The sequence below is a fragment of the Aspergillus karnatakaensis genome (assembly GCF_047715665.1).
Source record: "Aspergillus karnatakaensis strain CBS 102800 unplaced genomic scaffold BJY04scaffold_11, whole genome shotgun sequence".
Classification (NCBI taxonomy): Eukaryota; Fungi; Ascomycota; class Eurotiomycetes; order Eurotiales; family Aspergillaceae; genus Aspergillus; species Aspergillus karnatakaensis.
Window position 1 is genome coordinate 293,494 of NW_027395723.1, and position 27,139 is coordinate 320,632.

Consider the following 27,139-nt stretch of genomic DNA (forward strand, 5'->3'; position numbering starts at 1 on the left):
AGCCAAACCCGTAGCATAACTTTTTGCTTCCTCTCTCTCAATCTCCCAATCCAGACAAGAACGCGGCCGACTGCCAACCACCCTGCACGGTCTGTCACATTTCCACAAGCTCAATTCCTTCTTCGGCCTTCGGAGCTGATGTAAACCATTTCTTGCAGGTTATTCCGACGAGAAAAAAGGGGACAGAATACACCAGAAAACAAGGCAATACTCGCAGCGAAGCATACCCGGTTCCTTTCCACGGTCATCATGTCCAACGGCTCAGTATTGCCCGATCCATCGAAGAACGTGGTTGTTGATACTACATCCCTTCCTGCCTCTTCTACATCATCAGTTTGGGGTCGCATCTCAAAATGGGTGTCTGAAAATAAGGCGCTGGTTTATACCGTTGCCGGTGTTGCCGTTGTTGTGACCAGCGCGGGTGTCGTTTACTACCTCAACGACTCAAACCGCCCCGGCAAATCCGCCGGTACTCCCCCCACAGAGAAGAAGAAGAGCAAGAATCAGCGACGGAAGGAAAAGAAGAAGGCCGAGGAAGAAAAGAAGGCTCAAGCTTCTGTTCAAGATGGTGCGAGTTTTCCTGATTCCGCACCGCAACCGTTTGCGCATGCTTACCGATTTTTTTCCCCCTTCAGATAAATCAGCAAAGGCATCCGAAGCGCCTTCAGATGATATCCCCGATGTCAACGAGGCGACCGTTGGGCAGTTGGACGAGGAGGTGGGTTTCATTTCAATCGACCCTTACGTCACCGGCGCTGTTTGCTGATACAATTTTTTTTCTTCACTCATAGACCCGCAAAGCATATGCCGCAAAACTAAAGGCGGCTGGTAACAAGGCCTATGGCTCCAAGGACTACAATAAGGCCATTGAGCTCTACGGAAAGGCGATCATCTGCAAACCCGACCCCGTCTTCTACTCGAACCGTGCCGCCTGCTACAATGTTTTATCGGAGTGGGAAAAGGTTGTCGAGGATACTAGCGCCGCACTTGCCATGGATAGCGAGTACGTCAAGGCCCTCAACAGGCGCGCTATCGCCTACGAGCATCTCGAGAAGTACAGCGAAGCTCTTCTTGACTTCACTGCCAGCTGCATCATTGACGGCTTCTCAAACGAAGTCAGCCGTGTTGCCCTTGAGCGACTCCTGAAGAAGGTCGCCGAAAAGAAGGGCAAGGCGATCTTGGAAGCGAAGGGCAAAAAGCTCCCCAGCCCGACGTTCGTCTCCAACTATCTCCAAAGTTTCCGACCCAAGTCTCTCCCCGAGGGTCTTGACGAGTCTGCCGACTTTGCTGAGGGCTCTGGAAAGGCTGAGCTTCGCAAGGGTCTGCTTGCGATGGCTCTGAAGACGGGTGATGGGTATGAGGAGGCTGCCGCCTCTTTCGTCAAGGCTCTAGAGCTCGGCGAATTGGGTGAGTTCGAGGGTCTCGCCTTGAACCAGCGCGCCACCTTCACATATCTGCAGGGCAACGCCCAGGACGCTTTGGCCGACCTGAACAAGAGCATTGAATTGGACCCCTCGCTGGTTCAGAGCTACATTAAGCGTGCTAGCTTGCATCTCGAGCTAGGTAAGTTAATTTTCTTTCGCGCAGCATAGCTTTATTCTTACTGTTGGAAAGGCAACAAGGATGCTGCTCAAGACGACTTTGAGCTTGCTATCACGCACAACAAGGACGACCCCGATATTTACTACCACCGTGCGCAGCTCCACTTCATCCTCGGCGAATTCGCGGAGGCCGCGAAGGACTACCAAAAGTCGATTGATCTCGACCGCACATTTATTTACTCTCATATTCAACTCGGTGTCACACAATATAAGATGGGCTCTGTTGCCTCTGCGATGGCCACTTTCCGGAGGTCTGTCAAGAACTTCGAGGATGTGCCTGATGTCTACAACTACTACGGTGAACTGCTTCTCGACCAGCAGAACTTCTCCGAAGCCATCGAAAAGTTCGACAAGGCTGTTGAGATGGAGAAACAGAGCAAGCCGATGGGGATTAACGTTCTGCCCCTAATCAACAAGGCTCTTGCCCTCTTCCAATGGAAGCATGACTTCCAAGAGGCCGAGCAACTGTGCCAGAAGGCTTTGATCAGTAAGTCAACCGCAGCGATCTGGCTCCGGCAAAGCGCTAACAATACATAGTTGACCCCGAGTGCGACATCGCTGTCGGTACAATGGCTCAACTGCTCTTGCAGCAGGGCAAGGTCTCCCAGGCACTCAAATACTTCGAGCGTGCTGCCGAGCTGGCCCGTACCGAGCCGGAGATTGTCAACGCCATCTCCTACGCCGAGGCAACCCGAACCCAGCTCGAGGTTCAAGAGAAGTACCCACAGCTTGCCGCACGCCTGCAGAGCATGGGCGCCGGCTTCGGCGGCCCCGGCGGACCCGCTGGCCTGTAGGGCGTTTTTACTTCCTGTTTAACTTCCCAGAAGACATGTTGAGCTGATCTCTGGCAATACTGATTTAATCCTGTTGAGATGCTTTGGTCGGTTCTTCACCTGTGAGTGTATTTATTATACGGATCCCTCTACTTGATTGTATTCTTTTGGACATTGATATGCGGCTTTATATGTTGTGTTCTCTCCACTTTGATGATCGTGTTATACTCTTAAAATGGGGTGAGCGACAGACCTCAGGAGATCTGTTTTTTTTTTTTTTTCTCTTTATTTTTTTCTTTTCCAAACCTGGGGGCTGGACGACAAAGTCATGTATGTACCATAGTGGAGGAAGAAGACTACCTAGGTAATAATGGATAGAGTTGAACCTTTTAGAGTCTAGAAGGAAGAGCGCGTCAGTGGTGACCTGGTAGGACCTTGGTCCTTGGGTCTTACCAGCTTCTTATCCTGGGAGGATCGCCGGAAGTCCACCTGATATCGATTTGCCCCACTTGGTCTGCCAACAGCTTATCAGTCATCCACTCTGGCGCCTTATCCCCCTCATTGTATGATAGTTAGTTACTATCGAAGTACTGCTGGACAGTAACTAACTATTCACTCTAGCTGTGCTCTTGTCGCTTCGAATCTGCTGTCATCTTCATCTACTTCCCCTTCAGCTCAAGCTTTTGCTTTCGTTCCGTTCTCGACAAGTTTTCGGTGTTACCTAAGCTGAGCCTCCTTTATGCGAGTTATTCCGCCCAAGAGTCACGCTCGTCATCCTCCTCACCCCTCTCCATCACCGGCCGCCCGTTCCGCTACTCCTAATCACCAGCTATCGCACATCCTCGACGAGGCCGCTCGCTACCTCGAAGCCTCACCTTGCTCCTGATACTCGGTTGGATGATTTGGTTTCTCGTCTAGGCCTCAGGTCGGACGTCTGCCTGTCTGTGTTGTCTGCCTGACAAGCCACCGCCCGTTGTCTTCAGGCTGACTCCGGGCTTGATAGTTTACCCCTCTCGAACTCACAGCGCTGTACTCATCAACTTCATCAAGACTCGATATCCTCTTCTAGATATCTATCATAGGGTTCTTCTGGTACCCGCCGTCTTCGAGCTTTAGGTTTGTTTATCACTCTGGCTTCGTCCTTGACGACCACGCCTTTCTGTCGATCACAGCTTACTTCTATGCGCAAAGACACCATGACGGAGACAAGAGGTATGGCAGATCTAGTCCTTTCGACCATCAAAACTTCTCAGCTGACCTATTCTTACTCCAAAGCTGTTGTCATTCTCCATTCCCACGATCTCTCGGATCCTCACCCTAAGCGTTCTCTTTCCATCGGCCCCGAGTCTGATCATATCAATATCGGTAGAGCATCGAAGCGTGAAAACAAGAACCTCGCACCCAGCAGCAATAATGCACTTTTCGACTCCCGTGTCATGTCTAGGAACCACGCCATACTCAAAGTGTCGTTGGAAAAAAAGGTACGTTAGGCATAACGCATCTGTTTGCTTTACTAACGATGTCTTGCTCAGCTCGTCTACCTTTGCGATCCTGGGTCCATGCATGGAACATATGTGAATGGAAAACACGTACAATACCATAAAGACGTCACGATATCCGACAATGATGTGCTTACTTTCGGAGTAGAGGTTGTTCGAGGTTCTGGTATGACCTACCGTCTTTCTTTCTCTCACGCTAGGCTTATTGTCTGACCATCTCCTAGAAACCTTTCCACCGCTTGCAGTTCGCTTGGAGCTCCAGTGGATAGAAACGCCGACCACCTCTGCTTCACAGATCGATGGGGTCTCCAAGAACCTGCAAGGGGGCGAGACAGTTTACTTGAAATCCCGCCGGACTAACAATACCTTCCGCGTTCCTGACGACGATGACGATGATGTTGTGGAATGTGAAATTATACAAGATAATCGAGTTACTCTCGACCTCACTGGCGATCAGGGTTCTGACTTAAATGTCTCTGGTGCCGGCTCCGAATCTGAGGACAGTCTATCAGTGATTGAAGTTCCATCTCCTGCGACATCTCCTCTGAAGAGCAACGAGTTAAAAGAGGCCCGACCTGCGGACCCTCCTGCTGCTAACACGCAACAACCATCCCAAGCCGTTGTTGAACCAAGCAACGGTGGAGCCATGAGCTGTGTCGACCCGTTAGTGACACCAGGGATGACGCCACCGTCTGCTGGTTACGATTCCGATGAGCATAGCGGAGAGAATCAGTACTATGATAAATATTTTGCTCATGGCTCAGACGAGGACTCTAGTGCTGGCCCTGAAGATTGGGACCAAGATGGCCAGGAAGACGAAGAGGAAATTGATATTGATGAAGAGGATGAAGATGAATCCGAAGAGGTGGAAGAGGAAGAGGAAGATGATGATGATGATGAAGAAGACGAGGAGGAGGACGACGATGAGATTGAAGAAGAAGAGGAGGATGTTGATGAGGGCTTGGAGGAGGGCATTCTTGCGGGAACCAAGGCTGTCACTGACTCCTTGCGCAGTCCCTATGATATCAACTCTCACGCGTCAACTCATCCGCGCCAAGCGGGACTGGCTGAAGCTTCCGAGGGGTTTGACAAGCTGAGAAAGAAAATTCTCCTTGGTGCTACCTCTCCAGAGAAACAAGATGAACTACAAGCTGTTGCCGCAGTTGATCCACAGAAAATCAGCACTCCAGCTTCGCATATACCCGAGTCAACCACCCGGTCCTGTGGTACGGGCCCCCAGCAAGGCGAAGCCTTATATGTCGAGCGCCCGTACAGCATAAACATTCCGCCCCCCTCTCATATCCTGCCGAGCCTTGGACCAAATACACAGACTACATTCCCACATTGCACGCCTGTGCCTGATCAGTATTCGAATGCTCTCTCCAGTGCTGCCTACACCCCACCACATCTGCCGAGGTATCCCTTCGCTCCAGCGTGCCAGAGCTCATACCCTTCGAAAACGTCTTATAATGACGGCCCTTTCACCACAAGCCAAGCGGTACCGACCACTGCTGGACGCTCGTCAATGTATATGCTAAATAGCAATCCCAAGCCCGATCTTATGCCATTCATGGATCCACTAGCACCGTTGATACCCCGCACCTCTTGTGTCTCAAATGTTAAGCCAAATAGCGCAGCGGTATCAGCGACGAGCGCTTGGAATACAACGAGTACTGGCTCGGCTGTTTCATCTCTGAAGAAGAGGAAGGCAGCAGAAATGGAGCCGGAGCCAACCAAAGAAAGCTACAATGATAGCCACGTACTCTCCACAGATCTTCCTGCAGATGCCACGAAACTCACCGATGATGATACTAACCTGCCTGATGCGCAGCCCCAGGCCATCGCAGCGATCCTCAACAGCTCAGAGTCGCAGCTTACAGCTGTGAGCATCCCTGAGAGCACAAAGGTTGCCAAAGAGGATGAACGGCCGCCGAAACTGGTCAAGACGTCTCACCGGGGAAGCATTGGAACTCATGCAGCAACTGCTATCTTTGGAGCTGTGGTCGGGGCAGTAGGAACCATTGCAGCTTTGGCTTCGCTGCCTGCGGACTACTTTGCGTAGGCTATTCGATGAGAAATGGATGAGGAATGAAGATGGATGTGGCGTTACTGAATAGGTATTGGGATCACGGTACTAGGGATTGATTAGGTCGATTTTCGATAATGATGCTTTTTCTCCACTCTTTCTCCAACTACGCGCCTTCGATTTCTTTTGTTACCCTTGTCTTTGCACATCACCGATGACCTGTCTTATTTCCGCTCTTACGTGTCTATCTTGTTGGTGCTTACAACGAATGCAACTAAGCTAGAGAGATTGCCAGAATTGGTAGTTGAAGAATTTCCAGCATATCAGGAGACGGCAATACCAGGGCGTCGATGAGGGCGTACAGTAGCTTCTGTAGTAGCAGATGTGATGTGTTCCATTCCATCAACCTTACTGTAGTCTTTCCCCGCCTTTGAGGTCTCCCGAGTCCCAGCTCTTCCTTCCCTCTCATTGTTTTCTTTTTCTACCCCTTGAGATGCACGCAAAATGTGAGGTGTTCGAGTGTCGGGACAGTCATGCACCGGAGATGAATATGATTTGTGTGATGGAATATGTTACAACCTGCATACATACGGAGTAGAAACCCCGATATGGTCTGACTTGGCCACTTCACAAGTTCACCAGTTCACACAGGAGGTTCTCATCAGCTGATCGGGTTCTGCCTGCCTTGGGTGCCGTCCTTGTGTGACTTTCTCTTGTGTTCCCTGAGCGACCAGCAGGAGGGAGGCAAGCATCAAGTCGTCGTGAGTGATTTCAGTTCCAAGTCCTGACTTCAGAACCGAGCACAGAGTACCTCCCTCCCCTCCTGCCTCTCGCGCCGAGAGCTGATGGCGCAAAGCCTCCATGTTCAGCTGGAGAACAATCGCGATGACATCGTCCGACGTCGAATTTCCCCCTTCAGGTCCCAGTCCACTGCGTGATTTTGAACGGCCGCCTGCAGATCGCTTATTCCCTAGCGTTGGATGAGAGGCAGAAGTAATTTTCAAGTCACATACTTCCCTCTTTCATCTTATTGGAAGGCTGGAAATCGGGCCCGGGGATTGAATAAACTTCTTGCTTTACTCCGAGGCGAAACCATCCGCTCGAATCGGCCTCTATCAAGACGATCAGAACTAGACCGTCCCTGGCAGCCAAAAAACCTTGTGGTGACTCGGAAGTAATAACCGTCTCTTGTTCCTCTTCCCTCTTCCACCGTGGTGCTGAGCAGTAGCACTTCAACCCTTGGCCGGAAACCTTCCCACCAACCCACTGTATCGGACAACTTCATAGTATCCATGTCTATCCTGAACAATACATGCATGGAACAGTTGCAAGGGATACATCCTCGGCAGTTCTGTTTCACATCGTTTCTAGGGTCCTGGGCCACCAAACTCCTATCACAGTTTGCACAAAACACGGTAACTTCAGGTGATTGGCTTGGATAATATAACATTAATCTCTCTTACAAATGCGAGCGGCAAAGGCTGGTTGATTTCTCCGGGCTCACGTGGATCAATCACTGCGCGACGCCAGCGTTGGGGTCTCATCGATCGTCTGCAGGACGGACGGATAGTTGCATGCGGCCTCAGCGTGATGGCTGAGCATTCAGGAGTCGGTCACTCTAGCACCACGAGACCACAGTATCTAGTCGCTTCTCTTTCCATTTTCGTTTGAGGAGGAGCTACTCAACGCCTTCCTATCCGGCTCACCAGATTTCGACCGAACAATGCTCGCTTCAATATAGTTGCGGTGGGCAAAATGCCTCTGTTTCTTTGCTTTTTCTAGCCCATCACGCTCGTTCCACCCAGCGCTTGAGGTTCTCTCATCGAGTTGGGGTACTGCCATTGCAATTGCAGTAGTCCAATCCTTCGGCTCATATATCGCAACCCAAATCGTCCTCGTCATCACACGGCCCTACGCAATTATGCATGAGGGTGGTCGACTTGGGATTCCCTTCTTCGCGAGTTAGGAGTGAGTAGGCAAGAGCGGGCCCGATGTTGTCTTGAGATGAGTCCAAACTCAAAACCAAGGTGCCACTGCGCCTTAAATTCATACGGCCAGCATCTCTCCTACCGGCGAAATTCACGGCTGGTGCATGATGAAATGGCTTTATAACTCAGCATGAGGCACATGATTGCACCTGACTCGATCCCAATGCATCAGAAAATAATCCAGGACGGTTGCTTATTCGGCGTGTTACCGGATCGTCTCACACTGCTCTCTATCGACAACTGCCGCTGCGACTGATCGTATCTCGGGCTGGGGCTTAAGATCGTACTCGTATACCCCGCTGCAGCTTTCCGGCTGTGGATTGCTTAAGGAAGGGCCAAAACCTGGTATTTCAGCTAATTGGAAGGTTTCAGCGATCTATAATGCCTGTCAGTGTTGCCGATTGTTGGCCAGTCAAGTCGCACAGCTCTCCGTGGCTGCCATGCTTCGGCCTTGTCTTCCGTGGTATACGTTTGCTGCTTCCTCTTTTTTTTTTTCCCCCCATTAACCCTTTTTCTCGATGGATGACCCAGATTATGCCCCACTTTATCAGCTCGCAGGGCTGCTTAATTTACGCCGCATCTTCCCATTTGCTGGTGCCCTGTCTGTGACTGACATTGTCGAGGAGTCTCGCTGCGCTTGACGTGCAGTGTGATGTACCCTAGTCTAGTTGACAACAGTCGGCTAATAATATTAGCCAGTCTGCGTTCCGGCTCTACGGACCATCGATGACCCAAGGTGCGCGCTTTCAGCGCATCGCAATAGGCTGCCATATTGCTGGCTGCGCTCGCCTGACCCAGATAACCCGGTCGTCCCTGGACATCTGGGGCTGATTATGCGGTCGTGCCTTGAATCCTTGGTACATGCCGTACCGTCCGACGTTGTGCCATTGGTGCGGCTTACCAGAGGGATTCTCGATTTGACCGAGACTTCCCTCGGTGGATTCCCTCATGGTGTAAGATGTCGGGGTGCCATTCGGCGCGCCCGAGGCGGAATCGGACGGGCAGCCCTTGACTCGAGCCCACTTGGATCAGGAACCCTGTGCCTGCACGTATCACGGGCTCACGGTTGTTGTGCTGTCGGCAAGTGCGATTCGCACGAGGCAGGGAGCTGCCTGGTTCGCTTGCAGACAAAGCTCACCCAGTCCTGGCGGGTTATGATTGCCAATGGTCGAGTAGTGGGTTTCTTGGGCGTTATCATGCCATGAGGTATTATTAATTGATTCAGCCATCGACAGGGCTTGCGTTGATTGATAAATCTTAAATGGACCCCAGGGTATAGATATCGGTTCACCACGCGGGATCTTCCAACGTTTGAACTTTATAGTCTTGGACCTTCCCTCTCCTCGACTCCTAATTCACCTCATACAACAACATACCTCCATCTCTATACAAGATCACCAACCTCGCCAACTTACAAGACTACCAAAATGGTCAACCAAGCATCCTCCCTCGACCTCGACCCAACACACACCTCCTGCATCGGCGGACGAACAGTCCTCACATGCCGAAGCTGCGCCGGCAACGCTCCAAGGTCTGATTTTTTTTACCTACCCTACCTTCTTCTTCTACTTTATACTAACACCATGAAGAACATCCGTCTGTTCCAGCTGCAGCGGCCGCGGCTTCAACATCTTCATCTGCACACATTGCAACCCAGCAACAGCCGTCAATCGGCGCACGTCAGCAGTCACATCAGAGTCTTCCACACCCGCGTCTCTGAGCAGGAGCTCATCCACGTCTGTCTCGTCATATAATGACCGCGTGGCCGCGAACCCAAATTCCGTGCGGAGGGTTGGGGATCGGGATGGTGGGCCGGGGAGTGGGAAGGTGGAGGGAAATACGAGGAGGTCATAGCCTCATCTTACGGAGTCAGTAAAGAGAACCGGAGTGAATAGATAGCAGATGGGAAGAAAGCGGATGGGCCGGGGGTTTGTATGAGGTTGACTACTTCATTTCTATGCCTATATTGACTTGTTACTTGTTGTCGACTTGATGTGTTTGTACCAATCTAATTTGTCATTTCATTGGTTATGGTTGGCCCGGAGAGGCAGGAGTTATGCTATGCTATGCTGGTCCGGTCTTGAGGTTCGGACGAGCAGCAGCCCAGGGACAGGAGCGACGCAGCCAGTCTAGTGTTCGAGTTCAGATCAGATATATATCATGTATATACAATCCAGTCCAGTACACCATCTACGCTATGAGTATGTTAGCCACCCAGTTTCAGTTTCCAGTTCCAGTCCCAGTTGACTCCAATCTCCAACTCTCTACCCTAGCATTTAAAACCAATGAACTAACCAACAACATCCCACCAATCCCGCCCTCTATACGATACATAATCTCGGGTTACATTTCCCAGCCGAAGCCGCGTTGCATGCATACATGTATGTGAGATTACATGGCATTACATTGGCATTGTTCCAAGGCTAGGTGCTAACCAAATTAGAGCCAGGTAGGTCAGGTAGGACTGGGGGTTTGGGACCGTAGTGGAATGTACTGAACTGGGTGGCACTGTTGTACAGCAGAGAGTTTGCAGACCGCTCTTTGTCGGCGCGAGGCGATGAGAGGCGAGGATGAAGATGATCTCAGATGAGAGGAGATGGAAAGAGGGCGCACTGCGAGGGCGACGTCGAGTCGTGCGTTACGATATAGATGTGGATATGGTAGCATTGGTGGCGTTGGGTGGATGAATGGCTTTGTTTGATTGTGTGGTGCTTGTTTGGACGTCTGCAGGGAGGGACCTAGGTAGGTTCTACATACGTACAGGGAACTAGCTACGTACCTGAGGAAGTTAAGTATGAGCGAGAGAACCTTACCTGTACTTTCCTTTGGCAATGCGCTCGATATCAATGCTGCGCTTTGCTCTGTTTAGTTATAGGTAGGTAAGTAAAGATTGGCGAAATCAATGGTCTTCGTCCGATCCCATACTGTCGGCCATACCCTTCCTTGCCCCGACGGCAGTCCCGTCGGGAAATGGATGCAGCCGAGCATGTCCGGCCCATAAACAATGTGCACGGTAAGGATATCCCGGCTCTCACGCCTCATTCCGCTTCACTCCTCACTGCGTATTGTGTCCGATAGCGCTCTCCACTCTCACCGTCAATGCGTTGTCGTTATACCACCGGACTTCGGGCCAAGTATTGATGCTGCGAACTCGCGTCGGCCTCACGGCGGGCGGTTGATGTATGTAACACGGACACCGCGTTGGGCCGTACGGGTGGATTGAGGACGGCGGGAAGGTGGGTATCCGGTGCGTTGGTACGGCAGTGACAGCCGTTGTGTGGGAGGGTTCGTGGGTGTGTGTCGGGTCGCGGACGGGTGGGACTGGAGGTTGGTGGTGGGATGGGTATCGGATGCCGGATGCGTGGGTGAGCGAGAGCGATGGTCCGTGGATTGTTGCGTGGTTGTGCAGGAGGTGATGTGGGAGTCGCGTGGTTGGCGACGTGATCGTGGCCGTGGCCGGGAGGCAGCGTTGAGCGGACGGAATGATGGTCCTATCTGGTTTTTGAGGTAGCTCGTGCTCGAGGTTCAGGGTTAGCATGTTATATTCTAAGATTCTGGGACGATTGACGGGGGAAGCTGTTGGCGCGTTCGAGAGCGGGTTTAACAGAGACGCGCGTTTGGCTGGCTGTTGAGGGGCCGAGGCTGCGTATCCAGCGATAGTTGAGACTTATCATAATCAGCGAATAAGCCAGATGACCAGATAGTTGAAGATCAACTTATTCTCCCCCGGATAAAGAGGCGAGACTCCGAGAGATGCTTGCTGGATGGAGAGTGCGGGGAGGGAGAAATGAAGCTAAAAGCTGTGGGGTTCGGCAATTCCGGATCTCTCTTCTGCACTTCCCCAACTTCTGCGCCTCCATCTCCACCTTTTGCAACTGTCTCGTCAGACTCTGGATGTGTTGTCTGACTTGATCTCTGGCTGACTCGTATCGATGGATCATGCCACGACAATCTGTCTCAGCTGGTGTTCAGGGGGAGGAGCCTCCTCGGTCAAAGCGACCTCGTGCGGCGCAGGCCTGCGATAGGTGCAGGTCGAAGAAGTACAAGTGTGACGAGCTTTATCCTTGTTCGCACTGTAAGAGTATGTACTCATAACTACTGTCGCCGATGAGTGGCTAATTCGCACAGAAAGCCAGATAGACTGCGTCTATCAAGGCAATTATAAGCAGCTTGAGAATGACCGCTCTGCGAGGTATGTGCCTTCTCTCCTTCACAGACCCCTCTAAGATCGGTAGCTATGTTCTGGATCTGGAGAACAGAGTTGAAGAGCTCAGTCTGAAGCTTCGCGAGGCTGAATCTATGCTCTCCTCCTCGAAAGAGTCATCTGCGCCTGTTAATGCTACGCCGTCGTCTATGCCCACTGTGGAGAAACCTACGCCTACACCGAGGCATGAGCTAGAAGAACCGACAAGACCCTCATATGCCAATGAAGAAGAGAACGGAGAGTCTGCCGAGGACGAGATTACCGAATTGAATCACCATACCAACGGCATCGAGTTCCATGGGAGTACCTCATCCGCCGCTTTCCTCGGCCATCTCCAGAAAGCACGAGATCCGCCGCTGACAGAACACTGGCCAAGTCGGCCTCGAGCTCATGAATACTCCATTGTCTCGACATTGCATAACGCCGGATTCTCGCCGTCAAATGGCGCACCACAGTCCTTGGCAGCAGTGCACGAACATAACTACTACTTCGAACAAGCACACGTGTTCATGAGTGGGTACTTCGAGAACGTCCACTTCATCCATCCTTTTATCAACAAGGAGGACTTTCTCTTGCGCGCGCAGGATCTTTGGATGCGACGGACTCCGACGCCGGATCCGTGTTTTATTGCGCTCTACTTGAGCGTTCTCTCCTTTGGCGCGCTTCTTAGGGTCTGGGACGAGGCGCAGCTGGGCGGGTTGACGCGGTTTGAGTGGAGTCGGAAGCTCTTTGGTGAAGCGCAGCTGTATCTGAACTATCTGCATTTCCCCAACAACCTTGATGCAGTGCAATGCTTATATTTGATGGTACGCTCACTGCCCTGGTGTAATGCTCTAGATGCTAACCCGTGCAGGCTAAAATATGCCAGAATGAGCTGAACCCTAACCGTTTGTGTCCTTATTTACTGCGAAAGTTCTATGGCTAATTTTCAGTGGCGTATATGTATCTTGGTCTCGCCATCCGCACCTCTCTCGCAGCCGGATTCAACCGCAACGTACGGCACTGCAGGGACCCAAGATCAGATTGGATCTCGAAAACCTGGTGGTATGTCTGTCCTCTCTAAATAGAAAACGCGCATGCTGAGAGTTTTGATAGGGGAATATACTCTCTTGAAATGTAAATCATGTTCCCTCGTTCAAGAAAGACCAGCCTAACCCAAACAGCGAGATGAGCTTCTCACTGGGCCGCCCCGACACACTCGGTCTAGACGACTATCACAACCGACCCCTTCCGCCCCGCGATGATTCCCTCCATGCCATAATTCCTTGGATGGTCGACTTTGCACGCATCACCCGCAAGGTCTCGGTACAGATTTACCACCGCCGTCTCACATTGTCAGAGAAACTCAGCACGACTCTTGCGATTGAAGCGGAGATTGATGACTGGATGGCACACTTGCCAGACTGGCTCCGCCCTGAGTTTGTCACAGGAGTTGACGAAGATGTCGAGAGGGGAAGGAATGATCTTCGAGACCCGAAGTGGGCGAGGAGACAAAGGCTTGTTCTAGGGATTCGTAAGTTCTCTTCCTCTGCCCTACTATCTAGTACCTGTTATACGCTCTGTCGAGATTGCTGATCGCGAGCTGTCAAGGCTACTACAACGTCAAAATGCTTCTCTTCCGCCCCTTCCTGCGCCATACATCAGGACTCAGCGATACATACGTGGCAGCTCAACTATCTGAAACAGTCAACAAATGTCTCGAGGCGGCTGAAAGAACTATCGCTGTTATACATGATATTTATCGTGTGCACACCTTCTTCCGATGCTGGTTTGTCTCACATCTCTTCCTGCCCTATCATCTCTCGAATATCTGGTTAACAAACGTGTAGGTGGTACAACACGACCTACGTGACATTCGCGACATCGACTCTTCTCCTCCCATTATCTCTGATCCACTCTCAATCTCAATCGAACTCACAGTCAAGCTCCAACCCAACATCAACCCCACCATCCAAGAGCCACGACCCGCTACACTTACAAACCCCATCCATCCACCACTCCATTGAAAAAGCAATCGAGATCCTCGAAGCAACGGACGAGTGCGTCGTCGCGAGGAAATGCGTTGAGATTATCAGGTTCTTCCTACGCGAGTTCCAGGGCAAGAATCCTGATGGGTACAGCAACCGTAGTAGTGAGCGGCAGATTCCTCGCCAGGACACTAGATATGACTCGAGTAGTAGTATTCTCGGGGCAACGGAGGGCGCAGGAGCGGATAATGGGTGGTATGGCAGGGACACTAGAGGTCCTCAGACCGCCGGTGGGGTAGGGGAGTTTGACATGCCGGTTCGTTACCCTTCCTCTTCTTCTACTACCGAACTCCTCAGATGAGTAACCCTGCTGTGTAGGACTGGGCCTACGGCTTCGGCTTTCCCGAGTACTCCTTCGAGGGGATAACGCGGTTCTTTGATGAATTGGGCGGGTTGCCTGTTGTTGATCAATGATCACTCACTCCATTTACTGTATATACACTATAAGCGACTCATAAAGAGTCTAATATTCATAGGCGTGCTCTATGTGCATCGCTGCGTCATCCTGTCCCAGGGGGTGGAGATTACCCCGGCTATACTCCAGGTTCCAGTACCCCAGACGGTAGTTAGCAGTGGCAGCTGGACAACCCGACTCGGAAAACCCGAAGTACATACCTCACGTAGCACAAGCATCAGCACCACCTAGTTCCGAAACTATATCACTCTCACTTTCTCACCTTCTCCCCCTCCCCCATTCACCACTCCCTTCCAACCCTTATCACCATGCCAGCCCAAACACCCGTACCACTAGACATAACCATCATCGGCGCCGGCCTCTCCGGCCTCGCAACCGCCATCTCCCTCGCCCAATCCGGCCACAAAGTCACAGTCCTCGAACAAGCAGCCCAGCTCGCCGAGATCGGCGCCGGCCTGCAAGTAACACCCAACGCCTCACGACTCTTCGCTCACTGGGGGCTCGACAGCTCAATATGGAAAAAGACCGTTGAGCCCAAAACGCTGAGCGTGCATCGGTATACAGGCGATATCCTGGCACACGATGGCGTGTTCGATAGCCATATGAGAAGTCGGTACGGCGCCCCGTTTGTGGATTTGCACCGGGTGGATTTGCAAACTGCGTTGTTTAAAAGGGCGGTTGAGTTGGGGGTTGTTGTTCTGCTTGGTGTGAGGGTGGAGAGGATTGTTGAACAACAACATCCTTCAACGGAGGAAGGAGGAGAAGGAAAGATGATGATAACAATTCACACCGCAGCCGGCACAACATACACCACCTCGCTAATCATCGCGGCGGACGGTCTCTGGTCGAAATCGCGTGAGTGCCTGCTCGGCCGCAAAGACGACCCGCTTCCTACCGGGGACCTGGCGTATCGGATTGTGCTGCATGTTGATCAGATCGAAGATCCAGAGCTGAAGGCCTTTGTGCGGAATCCGCAGGTGCATTTCTGGATTGGGCCGGGGGCGCATGTTGTTTCTTATTCGTTGCGGGGTGGGGATATGCTGAATATTGTGCTGCTGGTGCCGGATACGTTGCCGGAGGGGGTGAGTAGGCAGGCTGGGAGTGTGGAGGAGATGAGGGGGTTGTTTGTTGGGTGGGATCCGTTGTATGTTTCCTTCCTTTGCCTCGCTTTCATGATACGTTACATTTCTTTTGGTCCTTTGCTGGCTGGACTGGATGGAGTAAGGAGCGTGAGTATGCTGACGACAAGCAGGCTAACGCGATTCCTCTCATACGTCGATAAAGTCGATAAGTGGAAGCTTATGCACCGTGAGTCCTCTCGCCCTCCTCTTGCTTTCCCTTGCTGACATATACATATTCCAGACCCCGAGATGGAAACATGGATAAATCCCTCCTCAACACTCGTCTTTGTGTACGTCTACGTCCATTCTCACCCAATTTTTTGATAACCCTAACCCTCCCTTCCTCCTCCTTCTCCGCCAACTCTAACCATCTCCAGCGGCGACGCCTGCCACCCCATGCTCCCCTACCTAGCACAAGGCGCCAACTCCTCCCTAGAAGACGGCGCCGTCCTCGGCGGTCTTCTCGGCCACCTCCCGAGCAAATCCGCACTCCCGGCTGTCCTGAAACTCTACGAGAGCATGCGGAAGGAGAGGGGCGAGGCGATTGTTAGGGAGACGTTCAAGCAGGTATGTTTTGTTTTCGTTTCTGTATTCTTGAAACCATGTACATCTCCTCTTTGATTTTCTGATGAGGGGTATGGTTTGGGATAAGGGATAAGAAGCTATCATAGGGTAAGGACAAAGGCTGATATTAGTAAATACAGAGACAAGACTTCCACCTCCCCGACGGCCCAGCGCAAGAAAGACGCGATGCGATATTCCGGTCTCAATTGGGGAAGAGCGAGATTGTAGGGGCGTTTCCGAGTCGGTGGTTAGTTGCACTTCCATTCCATCATTACCCTTAATCACAATACTGCCAAGAATATAGAGGGAGTACTAATGGGCGCAGGACCTGCCCCGAAGTCCAACCGTGGCTCTACGGCTACGACGCCGTGAAGGAGGTGCAGGATGCTGTGGTGAGGAATCCGCAGATTTTTGGTCCCGAGTCGTCGTCTACCTCTGTATTTGCATCAGCAGGGACAGGAACAGGTGTATTCAAGGGGTTGGGGAACTGGCTGCCGCAGTGGCTGCCGGTTTTGTTATTTGGGGTTGGGAAGGTTTTGCTTTAGGTTTTGCTTTAGGTTTTGTATTCGTATTTACTTACTTTTTGCTGTTTGCTCGGTTAAGATAGGTAGAACAGGAGTTTTCTTGGAAGAAGTGATATATATGGAGATAAACTGATGCATGGACGTGGTATAAGGTAGAATGGCGTCGGATATGCTCAGTCTGCGAAGAAGGGCTGGCAAGTGATTCATGCTGCAATGTAAGAAAACAAATGAATTAAAGCTGATATATGAGTAGTAGTACAGCCAACGTATTAAACAAGACTTAAATGATAATATCAGGACCACAATCATTGTGGTGGCATGTCAGTCATTTTCTTTTCTTCATCCTAATCACCCGCGGATAAAACCCCAACACCAAACCAAACTCCCCATATCGTACGTGATATCGTCGTACATTAATCAATTAGTTTCGTATGTGATCGTACTCCTAGACGCCTAGCGTCCAGAATCATATATCATGGCACCGGATCCAGCCAGATTGATCAATCTAGGCACGACTCGGCGTACAGACAACGCCATACGCCCCATCATGTCTTTTGTAATAAAGCTCCTTGTCGTACGACAAGGCATCTAGACCTGAGCCATGCTAGGCCCACCGCGACTCCCACGGGCAGGGCCAACCCTCGGCCTCAAGTTCGCGCCGGACTGGCGAGACATAAGGATGGAAACAACCCAGCTGCCGGCATACGCAGCCCAGCCGAACCACAAGAAGGCAGTCGACGCCTGGGCCTCGCGGCAGCGCTTCCCGGGGTTGTGAGAACCGTTGGTGATTTCATTGCTGAGGATGTAGGACTGTAGAGCAAATATAATCAGAATCTTTTTTGGAGGTAGAAAGCGGAAAAGGGAGGGAGCATACCTGATTCCCGCAAGAATGGCACTCCAACTTCGCCGCCAATGCAATACCCGCCGTCAAGAAGAAAATCATGTTGAGTGTATCCAGCGTGATGAGGAGGATGGGGTGGATCGCCCAGTCGGGCTTCACGGAGGCCGGGATCAGGTAGAAGAGGGAGAGCATTGAGAAGGCCGCGACAAACATGGTGTAGTTTACTGTTGCGGGGTTGCCGGCGTAGGCTTCGGCGATCATGTTGCCGATTAGGGACATGATGAGGAGGGTCCAGAGAAACTATTGAGTGGGAGCTGTTAGTGTTGGGCATGATTATGGGGATGCGAGTGTGGAGGTGGGGATTGGTACGGAGATAGACTGGGTATGGTATGGGGACGAACCTGGAGGCCTCGGAGGGCGAGTTGGATGATACGCATTGTTGCTGATGGGGCTGGGTTTCCTGCTGATGAGGGGATTGATGAAAAGCAAGAGGTTGGGGAACTGCAGAAGATGAGAAAGTGAAAGGAAGGGTTGGATTTAAAGCGGAATGGCCGGAGAGGACGGGCTACGTCATGGATCATCACTCGCGAATCATGAAATCACCAGTTCATCAGCCCTACAGTATTGTCGATCTTCTCTACGAGCTTACGGAGTACAGAGTATTGCATCTCTGTGCTTGATTGGCATAGTGCCTGTGCATTCTTATATAGTGGCTTTCAATCCCTCTGCTCACTCTCGTATCTATCTACAGCCATACCTAGGTATAGCTACCTACAGCAACAGCTTACAAGGGATGCTCCTCGAATGAGATCGCCATGCCGTCACACACAAAGAATGGAAGAAAGACTAGACTGTTAGCCGATGGATCCGTGCCCAAACTCTGAGGTGGAACGATGTCGTATGAGCAGCCAAGCTCCGATCAAGCATTAAGCTCATCGTGGCTATCAGCCTATCCTGTTCTAGGCAATGCGCTCGTACAGCTCCCCACCACTATATTTGAGGATATCACATCGTCTTTGATTTCACGAGTCCAAAGGCCCTCATAAGGATACTTAATCATATATGATGCCGTATGCCGTTTACGGCGTCCGTAGAAGAATGGTCCATCTCTAATTTAGCTGGGTTTGAATAGGCCAGCGGCCTTCAGCCTAGATCATGACCGGGCAGAATCCTCCACAAAGAGCAGGGTATCCTCTACTCTTTTGTTTTAATTGATACCAGTCGAATCGAAACTTGAAGTCAATAGAGTTCAGATTCGGTGGGCTCAGTCTGTAACTCGGTTTGAAATATATAAGCGCTAGATCCACTACTCAACAGTCAATATCAATGCTGTTACATTCGTCATGCCGACCATCAAAGCCTCTTGAAGGTCTTTCTACACACTAGCTCCGAAGACTTGAACTTCAGATAGACCGACGTTCATCGTTGATGGGCTAACAGCGGTGATTCTAATCTCGAGGCTGTGAATGACCTTGTCCCCAGCTTCAACTACCTTGGCTGTCCCATAATTACTTAGTCTATCCAATTGGATGCTCTCACCATCGTCAAATGCAATTGTCGCCCCCAAGACCAGGTCGTCTAGGTTGGGTCGATCGTATAGTACGATCCTCGAGGCAGTCTGGGGATGATCCCAGGTCAGATTCAGCCAGCTTCCAGCTTTCCCTCCATCGGTCACCCATTCATGCGAGTGGTCCACCGGGAAACCACCGATATTTTGATCAATCGCTTTATCTGGCGTTTGGTTGGCACCGATATTCGACGATGATGCAGTCACCCTTGCCTTGAGGGCTATGTTTTCGGGGTATTGCAGGGTAGTAACGGTGACCTCTGCCGGACTGCTACTCTGTTGACTGCCCACGACGAGCTCAAACACCAAGGTATCCGGGTCGCTGGGTGTTGAAAATGAAGGACTACTCGTGTCGGCATTAACCAAATCTATCGGCGACCCTCGAACCTGAGTCCATTCATACCACAAAGCTTCTCCTCTCGGACCGGAACTACGCGACCCGTCCAAAGTAACGACAACGTTTAGCGCTGCAACCTGGGCAGAACCGGCGTTCGCAACCGGTCTCTCATCCACTGTATGCTGTCGCTCATTCCAACGAGGATAGTGTGCGTCATTCGCACAAGCCAGGTGACTGTTGCAAACAATGGGGTCATTCCTCCCATACGCATAAAATGCAAGCTGTTTAGCCACGAGGTCGTCACCAAAGACGTTCGCCTTCTTGTCAACAACAGGGTAGCCGATATATCCAGCAAGAACCGGGTTTCCCCCATACAGCTTGAGTGCTTCATTGACAAAGTAGCCAACAGAGTGGTGATCGCTGTGATCTCCGTCGCCGTACGGATGGTGGTAGTCGAGAGTGTTGACACGTTCAGGACGAAAGTCGTCAAACAGATGGACAAGCGTGTTTATAAGCTCGCCTTTTGTGTATGATCCCGCTCCAGTGACAGTTTGGATACTAGGTATGCTTCCCTCCCACAGCTTCTGCAGGCTCGAGCTCCCGGTGACTTCAAAGCCTTGTCCTTGCAGGTTTCCGTCGGGAAGCCGTAAAAAGATGAGCGAAATGCCAGTTCCTTCCAGTTTGAAAAGTGGCACGCGATGTTCTGGAATTCCTGCGTCTGTCTCTGCCCAAGTGTTTGGGCTGCCGCTCATAACTGCATAAGCTGTTCGTGCACCTTCCTCTCGGGCCTGCCAGTAGCTTGCCTCGCGACCTGAATCCCCTGCGGTGATGAAGACAGTGCGAACTTCATGGCCGCTCTGAATATAATGGATCAAGTCGGGAGAGAGAAAGAGTAAGTCGTCATCCTGGTGAGCGACGATATTAAGGATTTGTCCTATAGAAATTGATGTGAATAAGGCAAGAAAAGCACCAAGAAGCGTACAGAGCTTCATGATGAAGATGCTCGCTAGAAGAATGCATCTGACAGGACCATGGAAATCTGCAATTTATACCACCTCATTCTCAATTTCCTGGGCTGTACTTTCCAAGTCTTAGAGCTTGCGAGGGAACGCAAATCCATACTGGAGTCGGCGAACTTCGCCCTCGCTCGGGCTGCTCACTTATCCTGATCAGATGCCATGAGTGGCCATGTTCAACATCTAATGCTAAGCCTCCAATCGTGCCTCAACCATCTATTCCGCGAATGCTCGGTCAAGATTGACTAGGATGTATGGGCGAGTCGAGGAATGTAAACATTGCGATAAACACATGTACCTGGCAGGTCAGAGGCTTTAAGGAATGTGGAATCCTGAGGTCTAGACAATCATCGAGAAGAATACTCAGATGCTTCTGGCGAGTCGCATTTGACAGTCAAGAAGAAGATACCCCCACTATTTATCTTATACTCGGACTGGGCACGTGTAGTGCCATTATTATAGTGGGCATAACTATACGCAGTTCGGGTAGTTTCCAGGCTTGAGATGTCAGCATCACGTGCGGTGTTTATATCAGTTTGGTAAACCATGAGTGATACTTGAGTAAGATGGCCCCATGGACATTCATAACCAACACCTTTGAAGTCGTAATTCAGATAAAACTGGCGTAGTCGATGTTACAATGAGGGTGATGGGCGGCAGGGTGTAGCGGGGCTGGGAATAAAACCATCCGTGCCGCCCCTAAAAGATTTGCCCTCATCTCCACTACCACCACCTTTTTTTCGCTCACACCCCTCGACTTCCCCATTTCCAACCTTCACAATGGCAATCCAGTAAGACTCGATTGTTACGAACCCACCGATATGCGCTAACCCCCTCCAGCTACCTCATCCTGCTCTCCCGACAGGGCAAAGTGGTTCGTCGTCACCCACCCGACTCTGCGATCTGGCCGCAAGCTTGAGGAAGCTCAACCTGCTAACTCAACCCCCTGTCCAGCGTCTCGCAAAGTGGTTCACCACGCTTTCGCCTAAGGAGAAAGCCAAGATCATCAAGGATGTGACTCAACTTGTACTATCCCGCCGGACGCGGATGTGCAATTTCCTCGAATACAAGGGTATGTGACCTCCGCGGCTCCCCGCACGCCGCAACAACACGAAGCAACAGTGACTCACATTAAGCTTCTCGACTTTCTGCAGACACCAAAGTCGTCTACCGCCGATATGCTTCCCTCTTCTTCATCGCCGGATGCGCCTCGACCGATAACGAGCTGATCACCCTCGAAGTCGTGCACCGATACGTCGAGCAGATGGACAAATACTACGGCAACGTGTGCGAGTTGGATATCATCTTCAACTTTCAGAAGGCATACTTTATCCTCGATGAATTGCTGCTGGCTGGCGAGATGCAGGAGAGTAGTAAGAAGAACGTACTGAGGTGTATCAGCCAGCAGGACAGCTTGGAAGACATGGAGGTGAGTGAGAACTATTTGCTGTCTTTTATCCCAGGAGCACGGCGGACACCAAGGTGGATTTGGGATCTGGAGTTTTGGATATCTTTGGCCTTCAGCGCCTTTCCTACCGGTCTTCGATCCTTGTCTCGTTGCTTATCGGAGCTCCTCAACCCCCGTTGCCCCAGAATCACCTTTACCCTTTATCATATTCGACTCTCGCGTCCTACGTTCTACGAATCTCGTGGCAAGCGACAATACCCATACCTGCACTCATGCCTGCACACTGTTATTCTGTTGATGACATCACGTCCACCTGCCTGTATGACGCTAACGTCTACCCGCGCCAGGTTGAGGAAGATGTGGTTACGAAGATCATGTAGAAGCCTCATCAGGATGAGCTTCTGTTTCTTTATTGGTTTGCTTCAAGCTTGCGAGGACATGTTTACTGGCGTTCGGACTTATATAGGCGTTGACTCACTACTACCACCCCCAGTGGCTAATAATACTACATTGACTACCATCAGGTTGACAAGGAACTCATCAACAATCTCTCGCAACATGGCCTCATCTGACCGAGGCCAACAATCGGCGCTCTTCGTCTGCGGTTCTCTGGTTCTCGTTCGGCCCGTGAGGAAAGAGCGTGATATCACTGGCTGATTGCGGCCGCCACGTGACTCCCCTCTCGGTCGCAACGCGCAACTCGGACCATCCCCCAGTCGACCGTTCAACATCATCACCCTATTCCCCTCTCTTATACCCCTCTCATCCCCCTTTATCTCTCCAGTGCCTCGAATGGCTACTGTTGCTGCGAATACCACTGATTGAACCCCCCGTTTCCCCTTATCTCTCCCCATCGTGCCAGCTGTTCCACTCGCCGGGCTTATCTCCGACATCCACCAGCTGAGACGAGACAACAAAGCACCACGTCTTTCACCGTGAAACCCTTTGTCGCTACCTTCTTTGAAATCTCTAGTGAATTCCTAAATCTGTGATAATTACTTTCCAACTCTCGCTTTCGCTTCATTGAACCGCGTATATCGCCTGAGTTCAAGATGAAGGTAGGCGGTCTGCACCATGTTCTTACGCTATGCGACCTAATCTAACATGTTTCTTTCTAGTTCCTCCCTCTCCCTGAGTTTGAAGATGTTACCAGCTCGTTGAACTTCGACACGGCCGACTGCCACATTGTTGGAAGCTGTGATCTATACACCACGAAAGCAGCGCGATCCGACCGCAAGTTGTACAAGAACATCGAACAATCGCTTGAAGCGCAATACGAATCAGTTCTCCGCCTATCAGCTTCTTTGTCCCCCCCTACGGCCTCAGATGCAGCCGCTTCTTTAAATCTCTCCCGATCAAGCCCCTTCGGACCCCTGACCGATCACTCAAGCCGTCGAACGTTTGCCTACCTGATTGCGACTCTGAACGCGAGCCATCCGGATTATGACTTTTCGCATGTTCTACGCCCTTCAGATTTCCGCCGGGAGCGGAATTTAAAGCGCGTCATGAATACGATCGATTCTACGCTCTTTAACCTTCGGCCCCGCGAGGCACTCGATCTTACGCCCTCGTCACCGTCTACGGTTTCTGGATCATATAACGCGGAAGCGTCGGCTACATGGGGTCGCAGGATGTGGAAGATCTTGGACGAGCAAATGTCGCTCAAGGAATGCGGTATCTACTCGTATTCACCTGACGAGGATCCATCGGATGCCGACGACGGAGCGATCTGGAGCCTCCACTACTTCTTCTTCAATCGCCTCCGAAAGCGCGTCTGTTATCTCTATGTCAAGGCGATACCGATTCTCAGCCATACGCCTAGTGACAGTATTGCCACACCTACGACCAAGCGAACGTTCGACGACGGCTATTTCACGCCTAATCTTGGCACAAGCAAGCGCGCTCGCTACTGGTTCGGCGAAAATGCTGAACTTGACGAAGCTGAAAGCGATAGTGACTTGGATCACAAAGGTGGCCCCATGCTTCCCGGCGACGATGAGTTCGACAATTATCTCATGAGCGACGAAGACTTCCGCTCTCGCTCCGGCAGCAAAGGCACTGTCCGCGCCATGAGTGAGGAGATTGCCGACTCGATGGAAGTTTGAATGACTAATGACGTAATGCCTTTCTGCTCTGTCTATTTATACTTACCCTTCTTGCTTGCTTTATTACCCGCAACATTAATGAGTTGCTCGTTTGCGAGGAGTTTCTGCTGCTTTTTGCCTGCATTCAACCTGCATTTTCAAGGGCTGGGGCGTTGGTCAGGGGTGCCAACACGGCCCTTACGTATCTAATTGGTGTGGTTTGGCGACGAGGCTACGGCTGGACTGGATGGCGTTGATACTCGTTCTTCACTTCGTTGTTGTATCTTTATTCAATTGACTTATCAAACCATGGTAACCCTGTCCTTGCAACTGATATCTTGCAGTTGTAGTCGCGTAGAAAAGTATACATATTTAGGTAATTGGCGGATGTTGAGGTCCATTGAAACTCGACTCGGGTGGTCCGTGCGGGACATGGGGAAAGCTGTCCAGTTCACCCAAACCACTGCGGAAAACAACAACGCCAATAACACCCAAAGACCCATTCTACGCCGTTTTCACACCTTTATCGAGCGGCAATCTTTGATAACTTGCCATCATGGCCGACGAAGAGGAGCGCCTCAAGGCTGAGAAGCTCGCCGCCGCGAAGAAAAGGGTATGTACCTTTCCCCCCCTCTCTACCCATGATCGGCGGACATGCCAACCCATGCATTTGCAGTAAATTGGCTAATAGGCCTTGATATAGGTAGCCCAGCTACAGAAGAAAAAGAAGGGAAAGAAAGCCACAAGTTCAGAAACCCCCAAGGAGGCAGAAGCGTCGGAGACCCCAGCCGCACAGGGAGGAGCAGAGGAAGCCGAACGCACACCGGAGACAGAGGCGGCAGCCGCAACGACAGAGACAGAGACAGAGACAGAAAAGCAAGCCGAGGATGAATTGACTCAGTTGGAGCTGGACCCGGAGCCGGCGACAGAGCCCGAGAAGTCACAAGAAGCAGAGGGGGACGACGCTACCGAACCCATGCCCGACATCCCACCAACAACTGAATCCCCATTCCAAGAAACTGAAACCGAGCCCTCGACAGGAAACTCGACCCTCTCTCCCCGCGCTGGACATACCCGCCAACCTTCCCTCAGCATCCAGTCGAAGATGCGCTCGTCTTCATTTCGAAAGTCCTCTGTGTCTCAAGGTAGTGCGCCATCTGTATCTCCGTCCGCGACGCTGAAGTCGCCCTCGCTACCGCCGCTTAGTGCAGACGGAGAGGCCGTGCAGGAGGTATATAGGAAACAGTCGAGTCGGATTGAGGAGCTGGAGAGGGAGAACAAGCGGCTTGAGAAGGAGGTTGAGGAGGTTAGTGGGCGGTTCAAGAAGACGGAGGATCAGCTGGAAGAGCTGAGAGAGGCTGGGGTTGATGCCGCGGAGCTGAAGGAGAGATTAAGGGCTGCGGAGGAGAGGGTTGGAGGTGTTGAGGAGTTGGTATGTTTGCTTTATAGCTACATCGGCTGTGCTATGTTATGTTGTAAAGAAAGGAGGGATGCGCTAACAAGACATAGAAAGCCGAAATCGCCTCGCTGCAACGGCAGAACTCACATCTTCAGACACGTACACATAGGAATAATGCCAGCGTCTCTGTTCCTGGGGCTTCGGAGTCACCCCCATCCGACCTCGCCCAGCAGCTAGAATCTAAATCCGCAGCCGTCGAAGCAATGGAACTTGAGATCTCGAATCTCCGAGCGCAAGTCTCTACGCAGTCCACGCAGGAAACCCAAATCTTAGCCCTCGAAGAGAAGCTGTCGCAAACCGAAGCCTCCCTGGAAAAATCCCAGCGCGAGCTCACTGACGCCAAAGCAGCCATTACCCGGGCCTCTGAGAAAGCCGTGAAAGAGGGCGTCGACAAAACCTCTTCAGAAACACTCATTAAGAGCCTACAGCGCGAAATCGAAGAACTGAAACAGGAGAAGACGGAATCGGAGAAGAAAATCGATACCCTAGAAAAGAAGCTGCAAGCACTTAGCAACCTGCACAAGGAATCCGAAACGCGCCACCAAGCACGCCTCCGCGAATCTGACAAATTCGAAAAAGAAGCCGCCGTCCTGCGCAAGAAACTCGCCTCGGCAGAGAACGAGAACCTGCGACTGAAGGAGGAACAAGAAACCCTCCGCAAACGGCACGCCGGCACCGAAGGCGGCGCCGACGACGACGCCCTAGACGAACTCGAAGACGAAGAGCGCTCCCGCCTCCAACGCCGCATCCGCGATCTCGAAGGCGAAGTCTTCGATCTCCGCCGCGGCGTCTGGCAGGAGAAACGCCACGAACTCCAATCCAATGATGAATACAGTCCAGAATACTCCTCACCCTCGGCGAATCCAGCCGCAGTAAACACCTTCGATGACGTCGACCTCGTCGGCGGCAGCCCCGAACATACCCGCCGTAGAAGCATGGCTCAGAACCAACGCCAGAATCAACAACAGCAACACTCCTCCTTCTCCACTGTCCTCTCTTCCGGCATTGCAGCTTTCTATCCGCGCTCTTCGACACCCTCACAAACACACCCGCAGTCTCAACACCATGCTGCCGGTCAGGGCACAAGGGGAAGTCTCGAACTTCTCTCTGAAGAAAACTTCGACGACGAGTTCGACGAGGCGGAATTTGCGCGCGCGCAGGCGGAGGAAGAGGCGAGGAAGCGCGTCGAGTGGGTGAGGGGGATCAAGAGCCAGTTGAAGGAGTGGAAGGGGTGGAGGCTGGATCTTGTGGACAGTCGAGCTGGGGCGGAGGGGGCGGGCGTTGGGATGGGTGGTGTTTTTGAGATTTAGATTTTTTTTTTCCCTCTTCACTTTCGTCGGAGGAGTAGGAGTAGTTTAGATTGATGTTTATGTTTATGATACCGAGATATCGATACTGATACTGATGCTTTTCGGGTTTTCCTATGGGGATATAAGTTTCTTTTTAGTTGTCGGTAATTAGTTATGGAGTACTCAAGCCGGAGAAGCCCTAAGAAGTTGAGGGGATACCGATGCAACAAACCTACCTACCTATCCCATTCGACCTACCACCAGCTCAACACCAACTGGAAGCCCGGGTGCTCTACCTATATTACCCCGCTATCTCAAAGAGTATCAATCCCGAAAACATACAGCAATACAGCAGCATTGTGCACGTATGTGTACATATGTACATCCAGAAGCGAG

At 51.5% G+C, this 27,139-nt stretch overlaps 11 protein-coding genes across 11 annotated transcripts; 8 read left to right on the forward strand and 3 right to left on the reverse strand.

Moving 5' to 3' along the window:
• Positions 1–249: 249 nt before the first annotated feature.
• On the forward strand, positions 250–3,118 carry tom70 (putative mitochondrial outer membrane translocase receptor (TOM70); the record flags this gene model as incomplete). The annotated part of the gene is made up of 5 exons (XM_073718314.1): positions 250–568; positions 636–718; positions 792–1,563; positions 1,615–2,088; positions 2,139–3,118. The coding sequence occupies 5 exons, from the start codon at positions 250–252 to the stop codon at positions 2,393–2,395; spliced, it is 1,905 nt and encodes a 634-aa protein (XP_073574005.1). The 3' UTR covers positions 2,396–3,118.
• BJY04DRAFT_15698 (FHA domain protein) lies at positions 2,896–6,235 on the forward strand. The gene is made up of 4 exons (XM_073708974.1): positions 2,896–3,586; positions 3,650–3,855; positions 3,907–4,039; positions 4,098–6,235. Exons 1-4 carry the CDS (start codon positions 3,556–3,558, stop codon positions 5,933–5,935), a joined length of 2,208 nt encoding a protein of 735 aa, XP_073574006.1. The 5' UTR covers positions 2,896–3,555; the 3' UTR covers positions 5,936–6,235.
• Positions 6,236–9,203: 2,968 nt separating this feature from the next.
• On the forward strand, positions 9,204–9,842 carry BJY04DRAFT_15629 (uncharacterized protein). Its single transcript, XM_073708968.1, has 2 exons — positions 9,204–9,418; positions 9,477–9,842. Exons 1-2 carry the CDS (start codon positions 9,315–9,317, stop codon positions 9,739–9,741), a joined length of 369 nt encoding a protein of 122 aa, XP_073574007.1. The 5' UTR covers positions 9,204–9,314; the 3' UTR covers positions 9,742–9,842.
• A 906-nt stretch (positions 9,843–10,748) lies between these two features.
• BJY04DRAFT_15632 (uncharacterized protein) lies at positions 10,749–11,646 on the reverse strand. The gene has a single exon (XM_073708969.1). The coding sequence runs from the start codon at positions 11,423–11,425 to the stop codon at positions 10,943–10,945; it is 483 nt and encodes a 160-aa protein (XP_073574008.1). The 5' UTR covers positions 11,426–11,646; the 3' UTR covers positions 10,749–10,942.
• Positions 11,647–11,740: 94 nt separating this feature from the next.
• Positions 11,741–14,594, forward strand: BJY04DRAFT_183116 (Zn(II)2Cys6 transcription factor). The gene is made up of 10 exons (XM_073710414.1): positions 11,741–11,968; positions 12,016–12,079; positions 12,123–12,897; positions 12,945–12,978; positions 13,024–13,135; positions 13,187–13,207; positions 13,255–13,604; positions 13,682–13,859; positions 13,921–14,374; positions 14,437–14,594. Exons 1-10 carry the CDS (start codon positions 11,827–11,829, stop codon positions 14,530–14,532), a joined length of 2,226 nt encoding a protein of 741 aa, XP_073574009.1. The 5' UTR covers positions 11,741–11,826; the 3' UTR covers positions 14,533–14,594.
• Positions 14,595–14,640: 46 nt separating this feature from the next.
• On the forward strand, positions 14,641–17,272 carry BJY04DRAFT_226012 (putative monooxygenase). Its single transcript, XM_073718315.1, has 6 exons — positions 14,641–15,677; positions 15,786–15,841; positions 15,896–15,944; positions 16,032–16,221; positions 16,359–16,465; positions 16,544–17,272. Exons 1-6 carry the CDS (start codon positions 14,842–14,844, stop codon positions 16,761–16,763), a joined length of 1,458 nt encoding a protein of 485 aa, XP_073574010.1. The 5' UTR covers positions 14,641–14,841; the 3' UTR covers positions 16,764–17,272.
• Positions 16,952–18,162, reverse strand: BJY04DRAFT_183120 (MARVEL domain-containing protein). Its single transcript, XM_073710415.1, has 3 exons — positions 17,985–18,162; positions 17,617–17,883; positions 16,952–17,552 (listed from the first exon to the last, which is right to left on the reverse strand). Exons 1-3 carry the CDS (start codon positions 18,018–18,020, stop codon positions 17,331–17,333), a joined length of 525 nt encoding a protein of 174 aa, XP_073574011.1. The 5' UTR covers positions 18,021–18,162; the 3' UTR covers positions 16,952–17,330.
• A 682-nt stretch (positions 18,163–18,844) lies between these two features.
• BJY04DRAFT_226018 (putative deacetylase LmbE-like domain-containing protein) lies at positions 18,845–21,001 on the reverse strand. The gene has a single exon (XM_073718316.1). It carries the CDS (start codon positions 20,477–20,479, stop codon positions 18,959–18,961), a length of 1,521 nt encoding a protein of 506 aa, XP_073574012.1. The 5' UTR covers positions 20,480–21,001; the 3' UTR covers positions 18,845–18,958.
• A 154-nt stretch (positions 21,002–21,155) lies between these two features.
• BJY04DRAFT_183123 (AP-1 complex subunit sigma) lies at positions 21,156–22,436 on the forward strand. The gene is made up of 5 exons (XM_073710416.1): positions 21,156–21,294; positions 21,344–21,377; positions 21,458–21,575; positions 21,658–21,932; positions 22,259–22,436. Exons 1-5 carry the CDS (start codon positions 21,284–21,286, stop codon positions 22,289–22,291), a joined length of 471 nt encoding a protein of 156 aa, XP_073574013.1. The 5' UTR covers positions 21,156–21,283; the 3' UTR covers positions 22,292–22,436.
• Positions 22,416–24,325, forward strand: BJY04DRAFT_183126 (RNA polymerase III-inhibiting protein MAF1). The gene is made up of 2 exons (XM_073710417.1): positions 22,416–22,969; positions 23,030–24,325. The coding sequence occupies exons 1-2, from the start codon at positions 22,964–22,966 to the stop codon at positions 24,014–24,016; spliced, it is 993 nt and encodes a 330-aa protein (XP_073574014.1). The 5' UTR covers positions 22,416–22,963; the 3' UTR covers positions 24,017–24,325.
• A 104-nt stretch (positions 24,326–24,429) lies between these two features.
• BJY04DRAFT_226020 (uncharacterized protein) lies at positions 24,430–26,764 on the forward strand (the record flags this gene model as incomplete). Its single annotated transcript, XM_073718317.1, has 3 exons — positions 24,430–24,608; positions 24,699–25,427; positions 25,505–26,764. Exons 1-3 carry the CDS (start codon positions 24,552–24,554, stop codon positions 26,762–26,764), a joined length of 2,046 nt encoding a protein of 681 aa, XP_073574015.1. The 5' UTR covers positions 24,430–24,551.
• Positions 26,765–27,139: the final 375 nt, after the last annotated feature.

Excerpts from the sequence above, each read along its gene's own strand:
- BJY04DRAFT_15698 (XM_073708974.1), top strand. The coding sequence starts at position 3,556 with ATGCGCAAAGACACCATGACGGAGACAAGAG. Across the intron at positions 3,587-3,649 it reads CACCATGACGGAGACAAGAG|CTGTTGTCATTCTCCATTCC; the intron begins GTATGGCAGATC and ends CTTACTCCAAAG. Across the intron at positions 3,856-3,906 it reads AAGTGTCGTTGGAAAAAAAG|CTCGTCTACCTTTGCGATCC; the intron begins GTACGTTAGGCA and ends TGTCTTGCTCAG.
- BJY04DRAFT_15629 (XM_073708968.1), top strand. The coding sequence starts at position 9,315 with ATGGTCAACCAAGCATCCTCCCTCGACCTCGACCCAACACACACCTCC. Across the intron at positions 9,419-9,476 it reads TGCGCCGGCAACGCTCCAAG|AACATCCGTCTGTTCCAGCT; the intron begins GTCTGATTTTTT and ends AACACCATGAAG.
- BJY04DRAFT_15632 (XM_073708969.1), bottom strand. The coding sequence starts at position 11,425 with ATGCTAACCCTGAACCTCGAGCACGAGCTACCTCAAAAACCAGATAGG.
- BJY04DRAFT_183116 (XM_073710414.1), top strand. The coding sequence starts at position 11,827 with ATGCCACGACAATCTGTCTCAGCTGGTGTTCAGGGGGAGGAGCCTCCT. Across the intron at positions 12,080-12,122 it reads GAGAATGACCGCTCTGCGAG|CTATGTTCTGGATCTGGAGA; the intron begins GTATGTGCCTTC and ends TAAGATCGGTAG. Across the intron at positions 14,375-14,436 it reads TAGGGGAGTTTGACATGCCG|GACTGGGCCTACGGCTTCGG; the intron begins GTTCGTTACCCT and ends CCTGCTGTGTAG.
- BJY04DRAFT_226012 (XM_073718315.1), top strand. The coding sequence starts at position 14,842 with ATGCCAGCCCAAACACCCGTACCACTAGACATAACCATCATCGGCGCC. Across the intron at positions 15,842-15,895 it reads TAAGTGGAAGCTTATGCACC|ACCCCGAGATGGAAACATGG; the intron begins GTGAGTCCTCTC and ends TACATATTCCAG. Across the intron at positions 15,945-16,031 it reads TCCTCAACACTCGTCTTTGT|CGGCGACGCCTGCCACCCCA; the intron begins GTACGTCTACGT and ends AACCATCTCCAG.
- BJY04DRAFT_183120 (XM_073710415.1), bottom strand. The coding sequence starts at position 18,020 with ATGCGTATCATCCAACTCGCCCTCCGAGGCCTCCAG. Across the intron at positions 17,884-17,984 it reads TCGCCCTCCGAGGCCTCCAG|TTTCTCTGGACCCTCCTCAT; the intron begins GTTCGTCCCCAT and ends CCCACTCAATAG. Across the intron at positions 17,553-17,616 it reads GCCATTCTTGCGGGAATCAG|TCCTACATCCTCAGCAATGA; the intron begins GTATGCTCCCTC and ends TTTGCTCTACAG.
- BJY04DRAFT_226018 (XM_073718316.1), bottom strand. The coding sequence starts at position 20,479 with ATGAAGCTCTGTACGCTTCTTGGTGCTTTTCTTGCCTTATTCACATCA.
- BJY04DRAFT_183123 (XM_073710416.1), top strand. Across the intron at positions 21,378-21,457 it reads TCTCCCGACAGGGCAAAGTG|CGTCTCGCAAAGTGGTTCAC; the intron begins GTTCGTCGTCAC and ends CCCCCTGTCCAG. Across the intron at positions 21,576-21,657 it reads CAATTTCCTCGAATACAAGG|ACACCAAAGTCGTCTACCGC; the intron begins GTATGTGACCTC and ends GACTTTCTGCAG.